Genomic DNA, 23,898 nt, shown 5'->3' on the forward strand with positions numbered 1-23,898 from the left:
TGTACCTCCGTTCGAATTGCTTTCCTCATTCTTACTTTCTACCCCCTTTCATATGTTTTTTTTTTTCTTTCCAATCTTACCTTTCACTTCTCATAACAAATTGATTTTTTAGTGCAACTGCGAAGTTTCCTGTTACGCCTTCCAAAACTTTCTACTATTAATTTCCGTTTCAGCGCTGAATGACCTGCTGGGTCCCATCGCTTGGCCTTTGGCCTAAATTTTATATTCTTTCTATTTACCTGCATTCCGGAAGACGCCATGGAATATAAGTTTGTTAAGAAATAATGGGTGTAGTATGTTGGTTCTAAATGGATTGGCTTTTACGAGATTAGCCTTATAACGTCTAAATTCAAATGTAGATGTTACCATAGTTCATCCCGCCCGAAAAATAAATCAATCAATAAAAAAGGAAGAAAAACTCCGCTTCGGCTCTTCTATGGAATTTTCTAGTGTTTTTGCCGATTATAAAGCACTGGTTTTTCCCTTTCACATCAAATTGCTTGAATCTGTCTAAGCAATCAATATCAGCCTGGTATACCTAGGTCGTGGTGTTACGACAGACTATTAATTTTTGTGACTAATTCGGTACCGCCGTTTTACTAATATTCTTTTGGTTAACTGCGACATATTTTAGATTAAAATCATATGAAAGGAGAGGCAAAAAAAAAATAAATAAATAAATAAAGTAAATTAAATTCATTTATGACCAAAGAACTAGATTTCTGCCTTAATATCTCTCACATTTCAGAGCTGACTTTTCTCTTTTCTCCCATTGCGTAGGGAGAGGTGTCTTGGCCACCTTTAATGACTGGCAAGTACTTGGAAGTTGAGTTTCATATAATTCTTAACTTGGAGAATAACATAAATTTTGTCCTGAGGAAAACAGGCTTATTCCATCTCAAAATACTCGTCACTTATTTTGCATTTTCATTAACGGAGATGATCGTTGGTCATGATTTTATCTTCATTTTCTTCGTGAGAGTTTGTAGGAAAGGATGACTTGGACAGTGCTGAAAATATTGGCGAATGTTCTAATGAAGTGTTGTTTTATGTATTTCCTTCCAGAGTTGGGGCAAATGTTTCAAATTGACAGCTTTCTAAAACGACCTTTATGGTATAGTAACTCAGTTTCTCGTTTGTATTTCGGTACTAACTGCGTTCTTATATAATCACAATAATTAGGATGAAAACTGGGTCCTAATTATTTTCCATGGGAGGAAGTGAATAATCACGTCTAAGCTTACAGTATAGATTGTAAGAATGTAAAGTTTATGTAGCATTATTAGTGGAAGTGTCTGCTTTCAGGAATTAGATGAATAATTCTCGTTATGAAATCAAATTATAAGACCCGTGTAAACAAACACTTTGTTCCTCGCTCTAAGAGAGATTCCTAATATTCCAAGAAATAATTTTTCGGCAATGCAGTGTCTGAGTAGGAGGAACTTTTGGACAACCTCAACGGTTAATTATCCTGTCTGTGTGTAAATGATTTTCCTTGAAAATCAGATGGATCAGAAAATTCTTGTGATTATATTAACGTGAACAAATTACTGTCATGAATCCGGTCATTTGATATTATTCAGGGAAGACCTTCGTGTTACCACGGGAAACTGTTTTTCTTCTGCAAATTGTACAAAAAGTTTGAAAAGCATCATCCACGGCCTCTCTGGCACCTTGAATCGAAAGTACATAGAATATAGGAATTATAAAGCTAAATGTCGCCAGGTGAGAACCATAACTCCAGTGACATAAAGATGTAATGTGGCTTGTTAAGTAAAATTTATATTTTAAGGATACAGACACCCTTTCATTATGAGGAAGAGTGACGTAGTGCAATATATGCAGTTGCCTGTTGCATTAACAATAGATGCAAAATGCTGCAAACTAACATTGCACGAGCAGCCCACGTCCACTTTCTCTTGTTAATATTAACTCAAGAACTTTAAGAAAAATAAAGGGATATATGTATAGAAATAAAAGGCTGATATATATATGCATGCAATATACTCATAGATAGCTATATAGGTAGATACATGTTGCTATCGGTATAGGTACTGATTAATAATGTCAAATCTGCATATTTAACAGATAAACTTCCAAATGCACTCTTTCGATATGTCAAAATCGTAGGAATCGTACAAGAGAGATGTGCAGATTTGAACTTCTGTAACATTGAATATGAAAAATGCAATACGGATAACCGAAATATATTTAGTGGTTATTTTACTTCACATTTGATGTTAGAAGTAAAACCGATGAAATTACAGATATGTAATTCAAGACATATCTTCCAAAACGGTTCTGATCTGTTGCTGTTACGTTATCTAAATCGATCATTCTCGTCGGTGGCAAGTTCTGTCAGATGATACATTCCGACAGTCACGAAATTGGGACTTGATATATTCTTCGAATGAAGATGCCAAAGACCTCAGTGGTAGACAATCCACCAACTAGAATAGAATAATTTATCAAATGACAAAAAAAGTTGGTCGTCTACCTCAGTTATTTCGGGAATCCATTGACAGTAATGTAATTTTAGATATCTCTTGCAGTAATGAAAGGTCTCCTTTAGATGTTTTATCACAAAATTGTTCGTTTTCCAAGGTTTTTCTTGCTGGTTGTTTTCGTCAGTGTTTTTCCAGTCAGTAGCTGCTCAGTGACGCCTTATTGTTCGGCATTACCTGTCGCAAAACAAAACTGAAATTGATTATAATGTTTTGATGACAATCAGATATTCTAACATGTCATTTTCCAGTTTTTTAATGCTAATTATTTTTTCTTCAAATTTAGATTGTCAGCAGTAATTAATTTGCTATTTAATGAAATAATTTTGTGAGGTTTAAGTATTACTCACAATTTTATGAATATTAAAAATGAAAAATTGATGAATGCGCTCTTAGTTGAATGTCTGTATGAAGAGCAAGAACATTATTTGGTTGGTAGTTTTGTAGAAAGGTGTCAGAGATTTACGGGTTCGTTGTGATCGCGTGTGTTTGTGTGTTTGAATTTGAATATCCTTACCCGATATTCGAACATTTTAGATAGGAAAGATAGTGGTTCACCATACAAGCAATTGCGCATACACACACACAGGTATATATATATGTGTATATATATATATATATATATATATTCTATATATATATATTATATGTGTGTGGTGTGTGTGTGTGTGTGTTGTGTGTGTCTATATAAAAAATAATATATAATATATATATATATATATAATATATATATATATATAATAATATATATATATATAATATATATTATATTATTATATATATACATATATATATATATATATATATATATTGTTATCTCGTCTAATACCGTGACGCCTAGAGCTTTTGCGAGATTTGCTACTCATGTGCTTCACTTCCTCAAATCCCCTTTCAATTCCAACCTCCCTTTTCACAATCCTCATCCATGTGGGCACAAACATTCTGTTCTCCCAGGGTTTGTATGAGGGACATGTCCAAGTTGTGTGGATCTGCTTCATTTTTCCATCTACATACGAAATCCTGGGAAACGTACTCTATAAATACTGGTGTTTCTAATGATCTACATTACTTCACTCAGCAAAAGAATTTTCTGCCACAACAATTTCAGGTATTGGTTTTTCCCTTTCACATTAAATTGCTTGAATATGTCTAAGCAATATCAGCCTGGTATACCTAGGACGTGGTGTTACGACAGACTATAATTTTTGTGACTAATTCGGCACTGGTGTGAGGAGTTGAAACGGTCTTTTATTGATAAATTGTGCGAATATAACCGTCAAAAGACAACTTCATTAAAAAAATTTAAATGTTGGTGCAGAAATGTACAGATGACATAGATGATTGTCTAAAGTCAAAGGAATGTGACCTAAGAAGTAGCCGTTTCTTCGTAGAAGAAAAATTCAAAAGAATGAAAATCTGGTCAGCAAGAAAGTTGAGCAGCAGTTACCTGTGTCAACAATGCAGTCCTTCATCTGTGGTAGTTGGTTCATACCAGTCCGTTGTTGTTGCCACTGGTGGTCCAGTTGTTTCATAATGGTCTGTTGTTGCTGTCACTGCTGGTGGAGTTGATTCATAATACTTGAAATAGGTTTGTAGATGCCAGAGTTTATAATTGGTTACGTTAGGGTTAAGAATCTCAAATTTATCACTGGGTCTGTAGATGGTAACGATTAGCAAGAATTTGATCTCTGTCTAGATAACACTTGTGTACAGATTCCTTGAAAAATGATCAATTTTTTTTTTCTTTATAGTGTTTAGGTAAAGACCAACTACGAGTGGAAAATGAAGTATTTAGATTGTCACCGTTGTCCTGATCTTTATTATCGAGATAGCTACCACTAAAACCTGTATTAAGACCCAAAAGAAGTGATCTTATGACGAAGTAGTGAAACAGAATTCAGCAGCAACTTACACTGTAGCTGCAAATTGTATCACTTACAAAGCTATTTTAAAATCACTGCTCATCCAGAATATACTACTGTACCATCCGAGATTTCCAAATTCGCTCACTACCTACCTATGGCCTCTGTTGAATGTTCTGTTTAAGAGTGAAATACAGATCGATCGTGGCTGAAATTACCTGAACCTGGATCTTCAGGCTTATTTATTATTATTGCTGTTGTTGTTGTTGTTGTATCTCTAGTTCTACTTAAGAAATGAGATCCGTTTAGATTTTAACTAGTTAGCTTATTCTTTCCCAAATCACTTGTTACAGTTTAATTAAAGGGAGTTCAAATTGTGAGGTAGGTTACCCTAACACTGCTATTCCCGCTTTGTCATGAAACATGTATATGGAAAAAGGTAATTATATAAAAAATTTTTATGTCATATAAATTTGTGATAAATAGTGAGTAACTAATGGAAATGATTCATTCTTTTGTTCTTTGTGAAGAGCTTGTATAGAAATAATTTTTTTTTATGTTTGTAATTATATACTGAAAAGTTGTAAATCAAAATGAAAGATAAGGGCAAGAATACACAAGTTGAAGTTAGCCAGAAAAAAAATTTCCCTTTCTTTACTGTAGAAAAAAGAATTGCATGAATAGAAATTCAGAATTTTTCTGGTAAAGCTTACATATGTTACCTTGCCAATAACATCTTGGATAATAAGGCCATTTTTAAGACAATTGGTACATTCCATAATGGATATATGCACATACTGATAATTGCTTAGCATTTTTGGGTCACTGTACTTGAGTATGGACGTTATGTTCTTGATATATTATAATTATGATTCCACTGCTAAATTTTCCTAATCCTCAAGCCATTTTTAATGCCAAGGGTAAACTAGCGTATATTTAGATACAGAGTCCAAACTTCACTTGCATGTAGGGGAGTTAGAGCATCAGTCAATTCACACATTCCAACTTTGGCTTCTATACACACTCGAGCCTCTTCCTGATATTTTGCATTCATTCTCCTTCTTTATTTCCTTCCTTCCTTGTTCCCTTGTTTCACATATCCTGTGATTCACGCTCTCTTCCTGGTCTTAAGATCAGCCAGTATATATTTACTTACAAATACTTATGCGTATTTACTGGTTCCATCTTATTGTAACCAGTAGCCATATGTATATATATATATATATATATATATATATTATATATATATATATATATATATATATGTATATATATATATATATATATATATATGTGTGTGTGTGTGTGTGTGTGTGTGTGTGTGTGTGTGTATGTATGCTAGCAATCTTAAAAAAAGATATATACGGTATATGCACCATCTGGTTATATACCTTACAAGAAAGTAGTAAGTACAGATATGGTTAATTTACAAGGAAGGAATTAAAGGAATGAAAGAGCAATTTATTATGACTATCTCGTACCCAGGCAATTTAAACGTTTCGAAAGTCACCTTTATTTATTACTTTTTCGTGTAATTAATTCATTGTTCAACTGTTTTGGGATCAACCCTGGTTCTGCACCTTGTCCGTTTTGACACCTTGCAGCTTCGGATATATTGAGAGCAGTTTCTAGCGATTGGTCTACCTGTATTGTAACCCCAGTGTCTGCGTTGGTGGTGTTGTAAGTGTACAGAAAGACCTTGATATTATCTTTTAAGTCCTACGTAACCATATTTAACGTTTCGGTCAAATATGTCTGTCAGTTTTGGTTAATGTATGAATTTGATTTCCATCTCAACATCAACCGTAACCGCATTCAAATTGAGTGTCAAGACGAGAACTTAAAAAGTAGAATTACCTGGCACAGCTTCAAATCGAAGCCTGAATCCTGACCTGGTCACAGAGCGATCGCTGATGAAAGTCACCAAAGCCAAGTTACTGTTGGTTGTAACAGACGGTGGAATCACGCTGCCACAAAGCCTTCCCTGGAAGAGACATTGATATTACAGAGGTTATTCGTGACATTTTAAGCAGTATATTTATTATTATTATTATTGTTATTATTATTATTATATTTCATTAGATGAAACCTATTCACATGGAACAAGCACACAGGGGCCATTGACTTGAAACTGAGGCTTCCAAAGAATGTTGGTTTCAACCTCCCATAGTAGACCCCCACACCACAGCAGTAACAGATCATGATGTCCATTGCCCCGGGGAGACGCGAACCAGCGACATCTGAGTGGAATTCCACGACACTAACCCACCTAGACCAGCGGACTACACAAACAATCATGGGGTTATTGTTACTTTATTTTGTTTCACATCAGACAACTAACACTACATTAATGCTGTTTTTTTTTTTTTTTTTTTTTTTTTTTTGTTTTTTTTTTTTTTTTTTTTTTTTTTGCGTGCGTACAAACGTACTTATCAGTACTTATCACCCATTTTTTTTGTTCATTATATTTTGTACAAAAGCTGCTGGTTTACCGAAAAATGCCTTACAAAGAAAGATCTCACGGGTTGATAATAGACTTGATTTAAATTTATATACTGTATAATATATGTATTATACATATGTATATATATATATATATATATATATATATATATATATATATATATATATATATATATATATATATGTGTGTGTGTGTGTGTGTGCGTGTAAATAAATTCTTCTGTTAAAACAGGATACGTCTCAAGTATAAAATGCTCATTAAACCACTCTGATTTCAAGCTAAGGACTATATTTCGATGGACCAACTTCCACCTTATCAAGCATAAATAACAGGAGGAGTTTAACACTACAAAATATATATGTCTCTTATGTAACTCCTTCTGTCATTTACTACTTGATAAGGTAGGAAGTTGGTCCACCGAAATATAGTCCTTAGCTTTATTCTTTGTCTTCGCTGATTATTTTAATCTGTTGGTATATCGGAAATGCGCTAAAACTACCATGATCAGTCTTTTTTTTCTTTTTAAATTTAATTTTTTTTTACTTTTCGTGTGGCTTTGTTTTTATTTTGTTTTAATCAGATGTTTTCCATATATATTGACAGTAAGATTAAGATTTTTTTATTTTTTTTTTATTTTAGATATCAGTGTATCTACTTAAATACCCCGATTGCCTTACGTCAAGCTCTGTCCAGTTGCATAGTCCGAGATATCGACGTGGTCGCATCCACACCAGGGTCTGGAACCCTCCAGGCTAAAGTAGTCCCATGTGAATTGTATGAAGGACCCCTGGGGCACCTCGATCTCCCACACACAGTTTTCATTATTGCCGTAATATGCATACGGGGATCCTACTCCTATTGCACCTGAGGACCCCACCACTCGACCTGATGGAAGGGAATTGTTAGGGATGTTTTAATTCTTGGTTAGAAGAGCGTTCAAGATACTATAATTGATGTTCATTTGTAGAAAAATTAGTCGACCAAAGAATGTGTTTCAGATATGTTATTTCCTCTTAATTAACCTATTATATAAGTAGGCTTAATTCCACAAGATAAAACTTAAAGAAGGCGTGATGAGACCTTGGTAGGATCGTCAGACCTCTTGGTTAAAGGAGCATTAAGGGTTTGCTTAAGATAGCCTTTGTATTTATTTAACTTTCATTTGTTTTATTTACAAAAGAAAAAAATTTCATTTAACCAAAGAGCATAATTCACATGTATAATTTACTTCCTTCGTGAATTTTATAATAAGTAAGCATTACTTTCATAAAGTGAAACATCAATTTGAAATATGATGATAGCTTTGATCTGGTAAATTAATTCTCATTTTATCAAATCAACTATTACGGATCTCTTTTTAATTTTTTACAAGAAATGTTGCAGGCAAAGGCCAACATTTCTTTTTGCCGTTTTAATGCAGATGATTAATTATGCGACAAAGTTGATGTTTTTTTAATAATACAAAACTTAGTCAGTCAGTCAGTAAGGAAATTTCGAAGATTTTTTCAGAAAAAAAAAAGGTATGAGTATGCAAATGGAAATATGCTAAAAAAATCTCTACACCAATATTTTTAAAGGTTATCTTAGAGATGAAACAGATAAATCAAAGGGATGGGAAAACGAGTAAAAGTGGCAGGATGGGGATGAGTAGCAGCGACTTAATATGTGAGGAAGAACATCATAAATTAGGTCTCAAATTAAATGTAAATACTAAAGTGCATAGTAGCATGAAAGTGTTGATAGGGGCAGTTACCTGCATCGACGCTGCAGGTCTTCAGTTGAGTTGTTTCATACCAATCAGGTGTTCTTGTCCCTGGTGGAGTGGTTGTTTCATACCAGTCGGGTGTTCTTGTCCCTGGTGGAGTGGTTGTTTCATACCAATCGGGTGTTCTTGTCCCCGGTGGAGTGGTTGTTTCATACCAATCGGGTGTTCTTGTCCCTGGTGGAGTGGTTGTTTCATACCAATCGGGTGTTCTTGTCCCTGGTGGAGTGGTTGTTTCATACCAATCGGGTGTTCTTGTCCCTGGTGGAGTGGTTGTTTCATATTGTATTGAAATTGTTTCTACTGGTTGAAAGATTAATTCTTCATAACCTTTCCTTTAATTTAGAAGATATATGTGTTAATGTGCGGCCGTTTAGATTTGATATGCTGGAGTATATTACAGGACTTGTTATGGGGAACTATTAAAAGACAAGTTCACAGACAATCATTGACGTAGATAAAGACATTAATGTGAATGAAGCTGTTTCTTGAAGGGGAAGATTTACTCTTTCCTGTACCAGTGTTTAGCTAAAAACTCAGCCGCCGTCTCCTAGTTGCCTCCTTGTCAGTAATTTACACTAGATCCAGCTATCAATGAAACTATAACTTAGACCTATAAAAGTACTCTTGTGACGAACCAGATGAACATTATTCAGTCACAACCTCCATTCTAGCTGTAAAGTACATCACGTTCAATTTAAATACTTAGCAATTACTCAAGAATTCCAGGTTCACTCACTGTCCACCAATACATAGAAAATGCGCCTTTGTTGAATGTTCCCTTTAAAAAAGAAATATAACGACATTTGTAACTAAAATCAGTCTTACCTGTATTGTAACCCCAGTGTCTGCGTTGGTGGTGTTTTAGGTGTACAGAAAGACCTTGATATTATCTTTTAAGTCCTACGTAACCATATTTAACGTTTCGGTCAAATGTGTCTGTCAGTTTTGGTTAATGTATGAATTTGATTTCCATCTCAACATCAACCGTAACCGCATTCATATTGAGTGTCAAGACGAGAATTGAAAAAGTAGAATTACCTGGCACAGCCTCAAATCGAAGCCTGAATCCTGGCCTGGTCACAGAGCCATCGCTGATGAAAGTCACCAAAGCCAAGTTACTGTTGGTTGTAACAGACGGTGGAATCACGCTGCCACAAAGCCTTCCCCTGGAAGAGACATTAATATTACAGAGGTTATTCGCGACATTTTAAACACTATATTTATTATTATTATTATTATATTTCATTAGATGAAACCTATTCACATGGAACAAGCACACAGGGGCCATTGACTTTAAACTCAGGCTTCAAAAGAATGTTGGTTTCAACCTTCTACTGCAGACCCCCACACCACAGCAGTAACAGATCATGATACAGAGGCAGTGATTGTTCAACGCCCTCGGGGAGACGCGAACCCGTGACATCTGAGTGGAATTCCACGACACTAACCACTATAGCAGCGGACCACTCAAGCAGTCCTGTGGTTATTGTTACGACATTGATGCTGTTTTTTGGGGGTTGTGTGCGTACAAATGTACTCACCAGTACTTATTCCCATTTTTTTTTTCATTATTTTTTGTACAAAAGCTGCTGGTTTACCGAAAAATGCCTTACAAAGAAAGATCTCACGGGTTGATAATAGAATTGATATCATTTTATTTACTGTATACTATATATATATTATACATATGTATGTATATATATATATATATATATATATATATATATATATATATATATATATATATATATATGTATATATTATGTGTGTGTGTGTGTGTGTGTGTGTGTGTAAATAAATTCTTCTGTTAAAACAGGATACGTCTCAAGTATAAAAGGCCCATTAAAACACAATGGTTTAAAGCTAAGGACTACATTTCGGTGAACCAACTTCCACCCTTATCAAGCAGTGAATGACAGGAGTTAACACTAGCGAAATATATATGTCTTATGTAACTCCTTCTGTCATTTACTACTTGATAAGGGTGGAAGCTAGTCCACCGAAATGTAGTCTTAAGCTTTAAACCAGAGCGTTTTATGTATATATATGTATAAATTCATATACACATACATACGTACATATTTTATCACTCGCTTTGTCTTTACTGATTATTTTAATCTCTTGTTATGTCGGAAATGCGCTAATACTACCATGATCAGTCTTTTTTTTTTTTTTTTGAAGTTTAATTTTGTTTACTGTTTCATGTTGCGTAGTTTTCATTTTGTTTTGATCAGCTGTTGTCCAGATATATTGCCATTAAGATGAGGATATTTTTTTAAATTTAAGATATCAATGTATCTACTTATAAACACCGATTGCCTTACGTCAAGCTCTGTCCAGTTGCATAGTCCGAGATATCGACGTGGTCGTATGGACACCAGGGTCTGGAACCCTCGAGGTCAAAGTAGTCCCATCTGAATTGGATGAAGGACCCCTGGGGCACCTCGATCTCCCACACACAGTTTTCATTATTGCCGTAGGACCCACTCTGGGATCCTACTCCTATTGCACCTGAGGACCCCACCACTCGACCTGATGGAAGGGAATTGTTAGGGATGTTTTAATTCTTGGTTAGAAGAGCGTTCAAGATACTTTAATTGATGTTCATTTGTAGAAAAATTAGTCGACCAAAGAATGTGTTTCAGATATGTTATTTCCTCTTAATTAACCTATTATATAAGCAGGCTTAATTTCACAAGATGACACTTAGAGAAGGCGTGATCAGACCTTGGTAAGATCGTCAGACCTCTTGGTTAGAGGACCATTAAGGGTTTGCTTAAGATAGCCTTTGTATTTATTTAACTTTCATTTGTTTTATTTACAAAAGAAAAAAATTTCATTTAACCAAAGAGCATAATTCACATGTATAATTTACTTCCTTCATGAATTTTATAATAAGTAAGCATTACTTCCATAAAGTGAAACATAAATTTGAAATGTGATGATAGCTTTGATCTGGTAAATTAATTCTCATTTTAACAAATCAACTATTACGGATCTCTTTTTAATTTTTTCCAAGAAATGTTGCAGGCATAGGCCAACATTTCTTTTTGCTGTTTTAATGCAGATGATTAATTATGCGACAAAGTTGATGTTTTTTTAATAATACAAAACTTAGTCAGTCAGTAAGGAAATTTCGAAGATTTTTTCAGAAAAAAAAGGTATGAGTATGCAAATGGAAATATGCTAAAAGAATCTCTACATCAATATTTTTTAAAGGTTATCTTAGAGATGAAACAGATAAATCAAAGGGATGGGAAAACGAGTAAAAGTGACAGGATGGGGATAAGTAGCAGCAAATTGATATATGCGGAAGAACATGTAAATTAGGCATCTCAAATTAAATGTACAAATGTACTTGTAAATACTGAAGTTTATAGTAGCATGAAAGTTTTGATAAGGGCAGTTACCTGCATCAACGCTGCAGGTGTTCAGTTGGGTTGTTTCATACCAATCGGGTGTTCTTGTCCCTGGTGGAGTGGTTGTTTCATACCAGTCGGGTGTTCTTGTCCCTGGTGGAGTGGTTGTTTCATACAAATCGGGTGTTCTTGTCCCTGGTGGAGTGGTTGTTTCATACCAATCGGGTGTTCTTGTCCCTGGTGGAGTGGTTGTTTCATACCAGTTGGGTGTTGCTGTCCCTGCTGGAGTAGTTGTTTCATATTGAATTGAAATTGTGTCTGCTGGTTGAAAGATTAATTCTTCATAACCTTTCCTTTAAAAAAGATATATGTGTTAATGTGCGGCCGTTTAGATTTGATATGCTGATGTATATTACAGGATTTGTTATGGGGAACTACTAAAAGACAAGTTCACAGACAATCATTGACGTAGATAAAGACATTAATGTGAATGAAGCTGTTTCTTGAAGGGGAAGATTTACTCTTTCCTGTACCAGTGTTTAGCTAAAAACTCAGCCGCCGTCTCCTAGTTGCCTCCTTGTCAGTAATTTACACTAGATCCAGCTATCAATGAAACTATAACTTAGACCTATCAAAGTACTCTTGTGACGAACCAGAAGAACATTATTTAGCCACAACCTCCATTCTAGCTGTAAAGTACATCACGTTCAATGTTACTACTTAGCAATTTATTGATCATCCAGAATGTTATAAATACGCTCCCTTTCAACTACTCAAGAATTCCAGGTTCACTCACTGTCCACCAATACATAGAAATGCGCCTTTGTTTGAATGTTCCCTTTAAAAAAGAAATATAACGACATTTGTAACTAAATCAGTCTTACCTGTATTGTAACCCCAGTGTCTGCGTTGGTGGTGTTTTGTTTTAGGTGTACAGAAAGACCTTGATATTATCTTTTAAGTCCTACGTAACCATATTTAACGTTTCGGTCAAATGTGTCTGTCAGTTTTGGTTAATGTATGAATTTGATTTCCATCTCAACATCAGTAACCGCATTCATATTGAGTGTCAAGACGAGAACTTAAAAAAAGTAGAATTACCTGGCACAGCTTCAAATCGAAGCCTGAATCCTGGCCTGGTTACATAATGGTCGCTGATGAAAGTCACCAAAGCCAAGTTACTGTTGGTTGTAACAGACGGTGGAATCACGCTGCCACAAAGCCTTCCCCTGGAAGAGACATTAATATTACAGAGGTTATTCGTTACATTTTAAACACTATATTTATTATTATTATTATATTTCATTAGATGAAACCTATTCACGTGGAACAAGCACACAGGGCCATTGACTTTAAACTGAGGCTTCCAAAGAATATTGGTATCAAACTCCCACTGCAGCCCGCCACACCACAGCAGTAACAGATCGTGATACAAGAGGCAGTGATTGTTCAACGCCCTGGGGGAGACGTGGAACCCGTGACATCTGAGTGGAATTCCACGACCTAAAACCACTATACCAGCTTACCACACAAACAATCATGTGGTTATTGTTACTTTATTTTGGTTCACATCAGACAGCTAACACTACATTGATGCTGTTTTTAGGATGCTTGCGTACAGATGTACTCACCAGCACTTATTCCCATTTTTCTGTTCTTTATATTTTGTACAAAAGCTGCTGGTTTACCGAAAAATGCCTTTACAAAGAAAGATCTCATTTTTGATAATAGAACTTGATTTCATTTTATATACTGTATAATATATATTATACATATGTATATATAGTATATGTGTGTGTAAATAAATTCTTCTGTTAAAACAGGATACGTCTCAAGTATAAAAGGCCCATTAAACCACTCTGGTTTAAAGCTAAAGACTAAATTTCGGGGTGGACCAACTTCCAACCCTTATCAAGCTGTGAATGACGGGAGGAGTTACATTTAGTGAAATATATATTTCGCTAATGTAACTCCTTGTGTCATTTACTGCTTAATAAGGGTGGAAGCTAGTTCACCGAAATATAGTCCTTAGCTTAATTCTTTGTCTTCGCTGATTATTTTAATCTGTTGGTATATCGGATATGCGGTAATACTACCGTGATTAGTCTTTTTTTTCTTTTTAAGTTTAATTTTTTTTACTTTTCGTGTGCGTTGTTTTTATTTTGTTTTAATCAGATGTTGTCCATATATATTGACAGTAAGATGAGGATTTTTTTTATTTTTTTTATTTTAGATATCAGTGTATCTACTTGTATACCCCGATTGCCTTACGTCAAGCTCTGTCCAGTTGCATAGTCCGAGATATCGACGTGGTCGAATGGACACCAGGGTCTGGAACCCTCCAGGTCAAAGTAGTCCCATGTGAATTGGATGAAGGACCCCTGGGGCACCTCGATCTCCCACACACAGTTTTCATTATTGCCGTAATATGCATACGGGGATCCTACTCCTATTGCACCTGAGGAACCCACCACTCGACCTGATGGAAGGGAATTGTTAGGGATGTTTTAATTCTTGGTTAGAATAGCGTTCAAGATACTTTAATTGATATTCATTTGTAGAAAAATTAGTCAATCAAAGAATGTTTTTCAGATATGTTATTTCCTCTTAATTAACTTATTATATAACTAGGCTTAAAAAAAGCGTGATGAGACCTTGGTAAGATCGTCAGACCTCTTGGTTAGAGGAAACATTAAGGGTTTGCTTAAGATTGCCTTGGTATTTATTTAACTTTCATTTGTTTTATTCACAAAAGAAAAACATTTCATTTAACCAAAGAGCATAATTCACATGTATAATTTACTTCCTTCGTGAATTTTATAATAAGTAAACATTACTTCCATAAAGTGAAACATCAGTTTGAGATATGATGAAAGCTTTGATCTGGTAAATTATTTCTCGTTTTATCAAATCAACTATTACGGATCACTTTTTAATTTTTTCCAAAAAATGTTGCAGGCAAATGCTAATATTTCTTCTTGTGGTTTTAATGCAGATGATTGTATGTGAGAAAATTGATGCTTTTTTTTAAATAATAAGAAACTTAGTCAGTCAATAAGGAAGTTTCGAAGATTTTTCAGAAAAAAAAGGTAAGAGCATGTAAATGGAACTATGCTAAAAGAATCGATACATCAATATTTTTTAAATGTTATCTTAGAGATAAAAACAGATGACTGAAAAAGGGATGGGAAAACGAATAATAGCGCAGGATGGGAATAAGTAGCAGCGACTTAATATATGCGGAAGAACATCCTAACTTAAAAGGGCATCTCAAATTAAATGTACTTGTAAATACTGAAGTTTATAGTAGCATGAAAGTGTTGATAAGGGCAGTTACCTGCATTGACGCTGCAGGTGTTCAGTTGAGTTGTTTCATACCAATCGGGTGTTCTTGTCCCTGGTGGAGTGGTTGTTTCATACCAGTCTGGGTGTTCTTGTCCCTGGTGGAGTGGTTGTTTCATACCAATCGGGTGTTCTTGTCCCTGGTGGAGTGGTTGTTTCATACCAATCGGGTGTTGCTGTCCCTGTTGGAGTGGTTGTTTCATATTGAATTGAAATTGTGTCTGCTGGTTGAAAGATTAATTCTTCATAACCTTTCCTTTAAAAAAGATATATGTGTTAATGTGCGGCCGTTTAGATTTGATATGCTGAAGTATATTACAGGATTTGTTATGGGGAACTACTAAAAGATAAGTTCACAGACAATCATTGACGTAGATAAAGACATTAATGTGAATGAAGCTGTTTCTTGAAGGGGAAGATTTACTCTTTCCTGTACCAGTGTTTAGCTAAAAACTCAGCCGCCGTCTCCCAGTTGCCTCCTTGTCAGTAATTTACACTAGATCCAGCTATCAATGAAACTATAACTTAGACCTATAAAAATACTTGACGAACAGAAGAACATTATTCAGCCGCAGCCTACATTCTAGCTGTAGAAAACATCACGTTCGGTGTAAATACTTAGCAATTTATTGATCATCCAGAATGTTATAAATACGCTCCCTTTCAACTACTCAAGAATTCCAGGTTCACTCACTGTCCACCAATACATAGAAAATGCGCCTTTGTTGAATGTTCCCTTTAAAAAAGAAATATAACGACATTTGTAACTAAAATCAGTCTTACCTGTATTGTAACCCCAGTGTCTGCGTTGGTGGTGTTTTAGGTGTACAGAAAGACCTTGATATTATCTTTTTTAAGTCTACGTAACCATATTTAACGTTTCGGTCAAATATGTCTGTCAGTTTTGGTTAATGTTTGAATTTGATTTCCATCTCAACATCAGTAACCGCATTCATATTGAGTGTCAAGACGAGAACTTAAAAAAAGTAGAATTACCTGGCACAGCCTCAAACTCGAAGCCTGAATCCTGGCCTGGTTACATAATAGTCGCTGATGAAAGTCACCAAAGCCAAGTTACTGTTGGTTGTAACAGACGGTGGAATCACGCTGCCACAAAGCCTTCCCCTGGAAGAGACATTAATATTACAGAGGTTATTCGTGACATTTTTAAAACACTATCTTTCGTTATTATTATTATATTTCATTAGATGAAACCTATTCACATGGAACAAGCACACAGGGGCCATTGACTTTAAACTGAGGCTTCCAAAGAATATTGGTATCAACCTCCCACTGCAGCCCGCCACACCACAGCAGTAACAGATCGTGATACAGAGGCAGTGATTGTTCAACGCCCTGGGGGAGACGTGAACCCGTGACATCTGAGTGGAATTCCACGACACTAACCACTATACCAGCTTACCACACAAACAATCATGTGGTTATTGTTACTTTATTTTGGTTCACATCAGACAGCTAACACTACATTGATGCTGTTTTTAGGATGCTTGCGTACAGATGTACTCACCAGTACTTATTCCCATTTTTTTGTCCACTAAATTTTGTACAAAAGCTGTTGGTTAACCGAAAAAAGCCTTACAAAGAAAGATCTCATTGGTTGATAATAGAACTTGATTTCATTTTATATACTGTATAATATATATTATACATATGTATATACGTGTGTGTGTAAATAAATTCTTCTGTCAAAACAGGATACATCTCAAGTATAAAAGACCCATTAAAACACTCTGGTTTAAAGCTAAAGACTAAATTTCGGTGGACCAACTTCCACCCTTATCAAGCTGTGAATGACGGGAGGAGTTACATTTAGTGAAATATATCGCTAATGTAACTCCTTGTGTCATTTACTGCTTAATAAGGGTGGAAGCTAGTTCACCGAAATATAGTCCTTAGCTTTATTCTTTGTCTTCGCTGATTATTTTAATCTGTTGGTATATCGGATATGCGGTAATACTACCGTGATTAGTCTTTTTTTTTCTTTTTAAGTTTAATTTTTTTTACTTTTCGTGTGGAGTTGTTTTTATTTTGTTTTAATCAGATGTTTTCCATATATGTCGTATAAATGAGGATTTTTTTTTTATTTTTTGTATTTTAGATATCAGTGTATCTACTTATATACCCCGATTGCCTTACGTCAAGCTCTGTCCAGTTGCATAGTCCGAGATATCGACGTGGTCGTATGGACACGAGGGTCTGGAACCCTCGAGGTCAAAGTAGTCCCATGTGAATTGGATGAAGGACCCCTGGGGCACCTCGATCTCCCACACACAGTTTTCATTATTGCCGTAATATGCATACGGGGATCCTACTCCTATTGCACCTGAGGACCCCACCACTCGACCTGATGGAAGGGAATTGTTAGGGATGTTTTAATTCTTGGTTAGAAGAGCGTTCAAGATACTTTAATTGATATTCATTTGTAGAAAAATTAGTCAATCAAAGAATGTTTTCAGATATGTTATTTCCTCTTAATTAACTATTATATAACTAGGCTTAAAAAAAGCGTGATGAGACCTTGGTAGATCGTCAGACCTCTTGGTTAGAGGAACATTAAGGGTTTGCTTAAGATTGCCTTTGTATTTATTTAACTTTCATTTGTTTTATTTACAAAAGAAAAACATTTCATCTAACCAAAGAGCATAATTCACATGTATAATTTACTTCCTTCGTGAATTTTATAATAAGTAAGCATTACTTCCACAAAGTGAAACATCAGTTTGAAATATGATGAAAGCTTTGATCTGGTAAATTAATTCTCGTTTTATCAAATCAACTATTACGGATCACTTTTTTATTTTTTCCAAAAAATGTTGCAGGCAAAGGACAACATTTCTTCTTGTGGTTTTAATGTAGATGATTGTATGTGAGAAAATTGATGCTTTTTTGAAATAATAAAAAACTTAGTCAGTCAGTAAGGAAATTTCGAAGATTTTTCAGAAAAAAAAGGTATGAGCATGTAAATGGAAATATGCTAAAAGAATCGCTACATCAATATTTTTTAAAGGTTATCTTAGAGATAAAACAGATGACTGAAAAAGGGATGGGAAAACGAGTAATAGCGGCAGGATGGGAATAAGTAGCAGCGACTTAATATATGCGGAAGAACATCTTAAATTAGGTCTCAAATTAAATGTACTTGTAAATACTGAAGTGTATAGTAGCATGAAAGTGTTGATAAGGGCAGTTACCTGCATTGACGCTGCAGGTGTTCAGTTGAGTTGTTTCATACCAATCGGGTGTTCTTGTCCCTGGTGGAGTGGTTGTTTCATACCAGTCGGGGTGTTTCTTGTCCCTGTGGAGTGGTTGTTTCATACCAATCGGGTGTTCTTGTCCCTGGTGGAGTGGTTGTTTCATACCAATCGGGTGTTGCTGTCCCTGTTGGAGTAGTTGTTTCATATTGAATTGAAATTGTGTCTGCTGGTTGAAAGATTAATTCTTCATAACCTTTCCTTTAAAAAAGATATATGTGTTAATGTGCGGCGTTTAGATTTGATATGCTGAAGTATATTACAGGATTTGTTATGGGGAACTACTAAAAGACAAGTTCACAGACAATCATTGACGTAGATAAACACATTAATGTGAATGAAGCTGTTTCTTGAAGGGGAAGATTTACTCTTTCCTGTACCAGTGTTTAGCTAAAAACTCAGCCGCCGTCTCCTAGTTGCCTCCTTGTCAGTAATTTACACTAGATCCAGCTATCAATGAAACTATAACTTAGACCTATAAAAGTACTCTTGTGACGAACCAGAAGAACATTATTCAGCCACAACCTCCATTCTAGCTGTAGAAAACATCACGTTCGGTGTAAATACTTAGCAATTTATTGATCATCCAGAATGTTATAAATACGCTCCCTTTCAACTACTCAAGAATTCCAGGTTCACTCACTGTCCACCAATACATAGAAAATGCGCCTTTGTTGAATGTTCCCTTTAAAAAGAAAAATATAACGACATTTGTAACTAAAATCAGTCTTACCTGTATTGTAACCCCAGTGTCTGCGTTGGTGGTGTTTTAGGTGTACAGAAAGACCTTGATATTATCTTTTAAGTCCTACGTAACCATATTTAACATTTCGGTCAAATGTGTCTGTCAGTTTTGGTTAATGTACGAATTTGATTTCCATCTCAACATCAACCGTAACCGCATTCATATTGAGTGTCATGACGAGAACTTAAAAAAATTAGAATTACCTGGCACAGCCTCAAATCGAAGCCTGAATCCTTGCATGGTCACAGAGCGATCGCTGATGAAAGTCACCAAAGCCAAGTTACTGTTGGTTGTAACAGACGGTGGAATCACGCTGCCACAAAACACTCTCCTGGAATAGACATTAGCTTTACAGTGGTTATTCACCTTATTTTGAGTAATATAATTATATTAGTTAGGAGAATACTCATCTGGCTGTAGACTGTTTATTCCCGTCCACATCAGAAAACTTAACAGCTATAATAATACTGGTTTTGCTTGTGTGTAGATATTTGCACCTTGCCTTTTGCGTGAACAATTGTGGACCATATTGTTTTTTATTGATTATCTTGCATTGACTTTATTGATTATTTTATCTGTCCTGCTATTGGATATATACCCCAATTTCTCTTTTTGGTGTTTTTTTAAAGCCCGCGTTTATTCGTTTTAGTAGGAAAGCCTTTAATTTTGTTGCTTTTTCGTATTGTGTTGTTTCTTTTGTTTTTGTTCAGCTGGTATCATTATAGCCTATTAGGCTGGCGTTTTCTCTCTTTTAATTTTTCAGGATGGCATTATACATTTATTTCAATATCCTGATTAACTTACGTCAAGCTGTGTCCAGTTGCATGGTCTGAGATTTCGACGTAGTCGTAGGGACATCCCGGACTAGGACCCTCGATATCAAAGAAGTCCCACGTGAAATGGATGAAGGACCCCTGGGGCACCTGGATCTCCCACACACAATAGTCGTTATTGTTGTAGTTTCCATTCAGGGATCCTATTCCTATGACACCTGAGGACGCCACCACTCGACCTGGTAGGAGAGATTTCGTAGGATTATCTTAATTCATATTTAGGTTAGGAGAGCATTAAGGATACACTTAAGATTGTCTTTGCATTTCATTAGTTTTCGTTTGATTTACCCAAAGAGCAAATTTCCTCTGCATAAATTACTTCCTTCTTAAATTCTACAGGAGAGTATGACTTCCACAAGATGAAAAATGTATGTGAACTGATTGTTAATTTATTGTGGTAAATCGATTCTGTTTCTACCATAGTGAATACTATTACGAATATCTTTTTTTATATAGCAATTTTTCAGGCAAATGTGAACAACTCTTGTACCGGATTTTAAACAGAATATATTTATTTTTTCATTTGATTTGGTATTTATTTATTTTCTTATGAGACATTGAAACACTCATTAAAGAAGTTCGAAGATTTTTACGAATAGAAGGCAGGAGTATGCGGATGGAAATGGGCTAAAAGAAAGGCTAAATCATCTTATTGGAAAGGTTATCGTTAGAGATGAAGTAGCAGGTGTTTCAAGAATACAGAAAAATGAGTAAAAGAGGCAACCTTAAACGAATATTAGTGTGACTTGGATTGATTATCAGTGAGACTTCATATACTTTGAACAACATCGCGGATGAGTAGTGACATCACAAATTCTTAGTCCTCATGATAATGAAGTTTAGAGTCACAACAAGAAATCTGAGATCAGTTACCTGCATCGACACTACATCTCCTCATGTAGGGTGGCTGAGTTGTTACATCCCAATCCGTTGATGGTACAGTTGTTTCATATTGATCTGAAATGGTTTTCGCTTGTTATAGAGTCGATTCCGAAATAGCCTGTGTTAAAAAAAAAACTTATTTTTATATGTATATTTTTCATGCGATTAAATTTGCCTCATTAGATCTTGAATATATTAGAGGTTTTGTCTATGGAGACTGTAAAAATAAGATCACGACCATTCATTAATGTAGACAAACACAAGTATGTGAATGAAGCTGTGTCGTGTAGAGAGTGATTTACTCTTTCCTGTACAAGTGTTTGAATAAAAGCCAACCTCTCTCTCTTGGTGAAAATGTAAACGATTTAGATGGGTACTGTGTTGTCTCACGTTGCCTCCTTTCCGGACATTTACAGTCGAAATAGCTACCAATAAAACTATTATTCAGACCTGTAATATTGCTCTTGTTATGAATCAGTGAAGCAGAATTCAACAACAGTCTCTACACTGCAGCTGTAAAATGTCACGTGTGATGGGAATATTTAGAAGATTATTGATCAACCAAAATCTAATAATCCCCCATTTTATATATGGAATTATTTGTTTATTCGTTATGGAAGTCACCCTAATTTTGCACTTTGATGGCGTCTGCGACAACTGTCTTCAGGTATGATAAAAGAAGTTTCCAGCAGTAGATTTAAATATGTTGAACCCCAAGTATCTGTGTCGGTGGTGTTGCAGGTATATGGAAAGACCTTGATATCTCTTAGGTCCTAGATAACCATATTTAATCTTTCTGTTGCTTGGTTGTCCGTTTTCTTGCATATAATGTATAAATTTGATATACATTTCAACATGAATCTTGGACGTATTTTATTTTGGTGTCCAGAAGGGAGCTTAAAGTAGAATTACCTGGCACAGCCTCAAATCGAAGCCTGAATCCCTCCAAGGTTACAGAGCCATCGCTGATGAAAGTCACCACAACCAAGTTACTGTGGCTCATAACAGACGGTGGAATCCAGCTGCCACAAATCCTTCCCCTGGAGGAGACATTACCTTTACAGAGGTTATTCGTGATATTTTGAGTAATATAATTATGTATATTATATAGGAAAATAATGCTGTTTTTTTTTCTTATGTGTAGCCAAGAGTATCTTTAATATTATTTACATTTATTTGCGCTTTTCTTTTCTCTTGAACAGTCGTGGACCATCAGTGTTAAAATGTGAGATATGAAATAATTCTAGAAATTCAGTTTATATATATATATATATATATATATATATATATATATATATATATATATATATATATCTACATATCGATTATCCCTAGTATTGGCATTCTTGCGTATTTTAATTGTCATTCCATTGGATTTACCCTAATTCCTCATTTTGCCTTTTTTAAAAACCTTTGTTCATTCTTCTTAGTAGAAAAGCCTGTATTTTTTTTCCCTTTTTTCGTATTTTATTGTTTTTGATTCTTTTGTATTGATCATTAGAGCCTATTAGGTTGGAGTATTCTTTTTTTGAATTTTGTTTTTATTTATTTCAATATCCTGATTAACTTACGTCAAGCGGTGTCCAGTTGCATAGTCTGAGATATCAACGTAGTCGTAAAGACATCCGGAGCTCGAACTCTCCACATCCAAGTAGTCCCACGTGAAATGAATGAAGGACCCCTGGGGCACCTGGATCTCCCAGACGCACTGTTCGTTATTGCTATAGTTTCCATTCTGAGATCCTATTCCTATTACACCTGAGGACGCCACAACTCGACCTTGTAGGAGATTTTTCGTAGGATTATCTTAATTCATGGTTAGAGGAGCATTAAGAATACATTTAAGATTATCTTTGCATTTTATTAGTTTTCGTTTGTTTTATTTAGAAAAAATTATTTACCTAGAGGTAACATGTGATGCGCATTAATTGCTTCCTTCATAAATTCTATATATAGAGAAGCATTACTTCCACAAGATGAAACATACGTACGAACTATGATAATTAATTTATTGTGGTAGAGCAATTTCCTGTCTACCAAGTTAATATTACAAAATTTTTGTCTTCAAAGTAATGTTGCAGGCCATTGTGAACCACTCTTGTAGCGGATTTTAAACAGACTATTATTTATTCATTCATTTATTTATTTATTTATTTATTTATTTATTTATTTATTTATTTATATATTTGTGTATTTATTTTGTATTCATTTTATTTTACGAGACATTGGACAGCCATTGAAAAAGTTTGAAGATTTTTACGAATATAAGGAAGGAGTATGCGGATAGAAATGGGCCAAAAGAAAGGATATGTCAGCTTATAGGAAAGTTTATCGTTAGAGATGGATTAGATAAGAGATGAATTAGTAGATGATTCAAGAGCACAGGAAAATGAGTAAAAGAGGCAGGATGGAATGAATATCAGTGAGACTTCATATACTTGGAACAACATCGTGGATGATTAGTGACATCCCAAATTAATAATCCTCTTGATAATAAAGTTTATAGTGGTAACAAGAAATCTGAGATCAGTTACCTGCATCGACACTGCAGCTCCTCATGTAGGGTGGCTGAGTTGGTACATCCCAATCCGTTGTCTCTGGTGGTACAGTTGTTACATATTGATCTGAAATGGTTTTGGCTTGTTATAGAGTCGATTCAGAAATAGTATGTACTTTAGAAAAAACTTTTAATTTTTATATATGTGTTTTATCTGATTACATTTGCCTCAGTAGATCTGGAATATATTAGAGTTTTTGGCAAAGGAGACTGCTAAAAATAAGATCACGACCAGTCGTTAATGTAGATAAACAGAAGCATGTGAACGGAGCTGTGCCATGAAGAAAGTGATTTACTCTTTCCTGTACAAGTG

General features: G+C 35.1%; 1 protein-coding gene and 1 long non-coding RNA gene across 2 annotated transcripts in view; both read right to left on the reverse strand.

Moving 5' to 3' along the window:
- Positions 1-2,478: 2,478 nt before the first annotated feature.
- Positions 2,479-23,898, reverse strand: part of LOC135223048 (cubilin-like) — a 36,055-nt gene continuing 14,635 nt past the window's right edge. The window contains exons 20-38 of the mRNA XM_064261556.1: positions 23,563-23,652; positions 22,600-22,807; positions 21,941-22,068; positions 21,020-21,103; positions 20,118-20,325; positions 19,517-19,644; positions 18,638-18,695; positions 18,509-18,594; positions 17,454-17,661; positions 16,310-16,421; positions 15,292-15,478; positions 14,226-14,433; positions 13,056-13,183; positions 12,006-12,233; positions 10,920-11,142; positions 9,634-9,761; positions 6,224-6,358; positions 3,952-4,060; positions 2,479-2,681 (exon numbers count right to left, since the gene is read on the reverse strand). Coding sequence (XP_064117626.1) covers positions 3,957-4,060; positions 6,224-6,358; positions 9,634-9,761; positions 10,920-11,142; positions 12,006-12,233; positions 13,056-13,183; positions 14,226-14,433; positions 15,292-15,478; positions 16,310-16,421; positions 17,454-17,661; positions 18,509-18,594; positions 18,638-18,695; positions 19,517-19,644; positions 20,118-20,325; positions 21,020-21,103; positions 21,941-22,068; positions 22,600-22,807; positions 23,563-23,652 — 2,651 coding nt within the window. The 3' untranslated portion in view covers positions 2,479-2,681; positions 3,952-3,956. The remainder of the gene's footprint in view (positions 2,682-3,951; positions 4,061-6,223; positions 6,359-9,633; positions 9,762-10,919; positions 11,143-12,005; positions 12,234-13,055; positions 13,184-14,225; positions 14,434-15,291; positions 15,479-16,309; positions 16,422-17,453; positions 17,662-18,508; positions 18,595-18,637; positions 18,696-19,516; positions 19,645-20,117; positions 20,326-21,019; positions 21,104-21,940; positions 22,069-22,599; positions 22,808-23,562; positions 23,653-23,898) is intronic.
- On the reverse strand, positions 7,363-8,870 carry LOC135222676 (uncharacterized). Its single transcript, XR_010316307.1, has 2 exons — positions 8,584-8,870; positions 7,363-7,715 (listed from the first exon to the last, which is right to left on the reverse strand). It is a non-coding gene; the product is annotated as an uncharacterized LOC135222676 (long non-coding RNA).

The sequence above is a fragment of the Macrobrachium nipponense genome, chromosome 8, assembly GCF_015104395.2.
Source record: "Macrobrachium nipponense isolate FS-2020 chromosome 8, ASM1510439v2, whole genome shotgun sequence".
Classification (NCBI taxonomy): Eukaryota; Metazoa; Arthropoda; class Malacostraca; order Decapoda; family Palaemonidae; genus Macrobrachium; species Macrobrachium nipponense.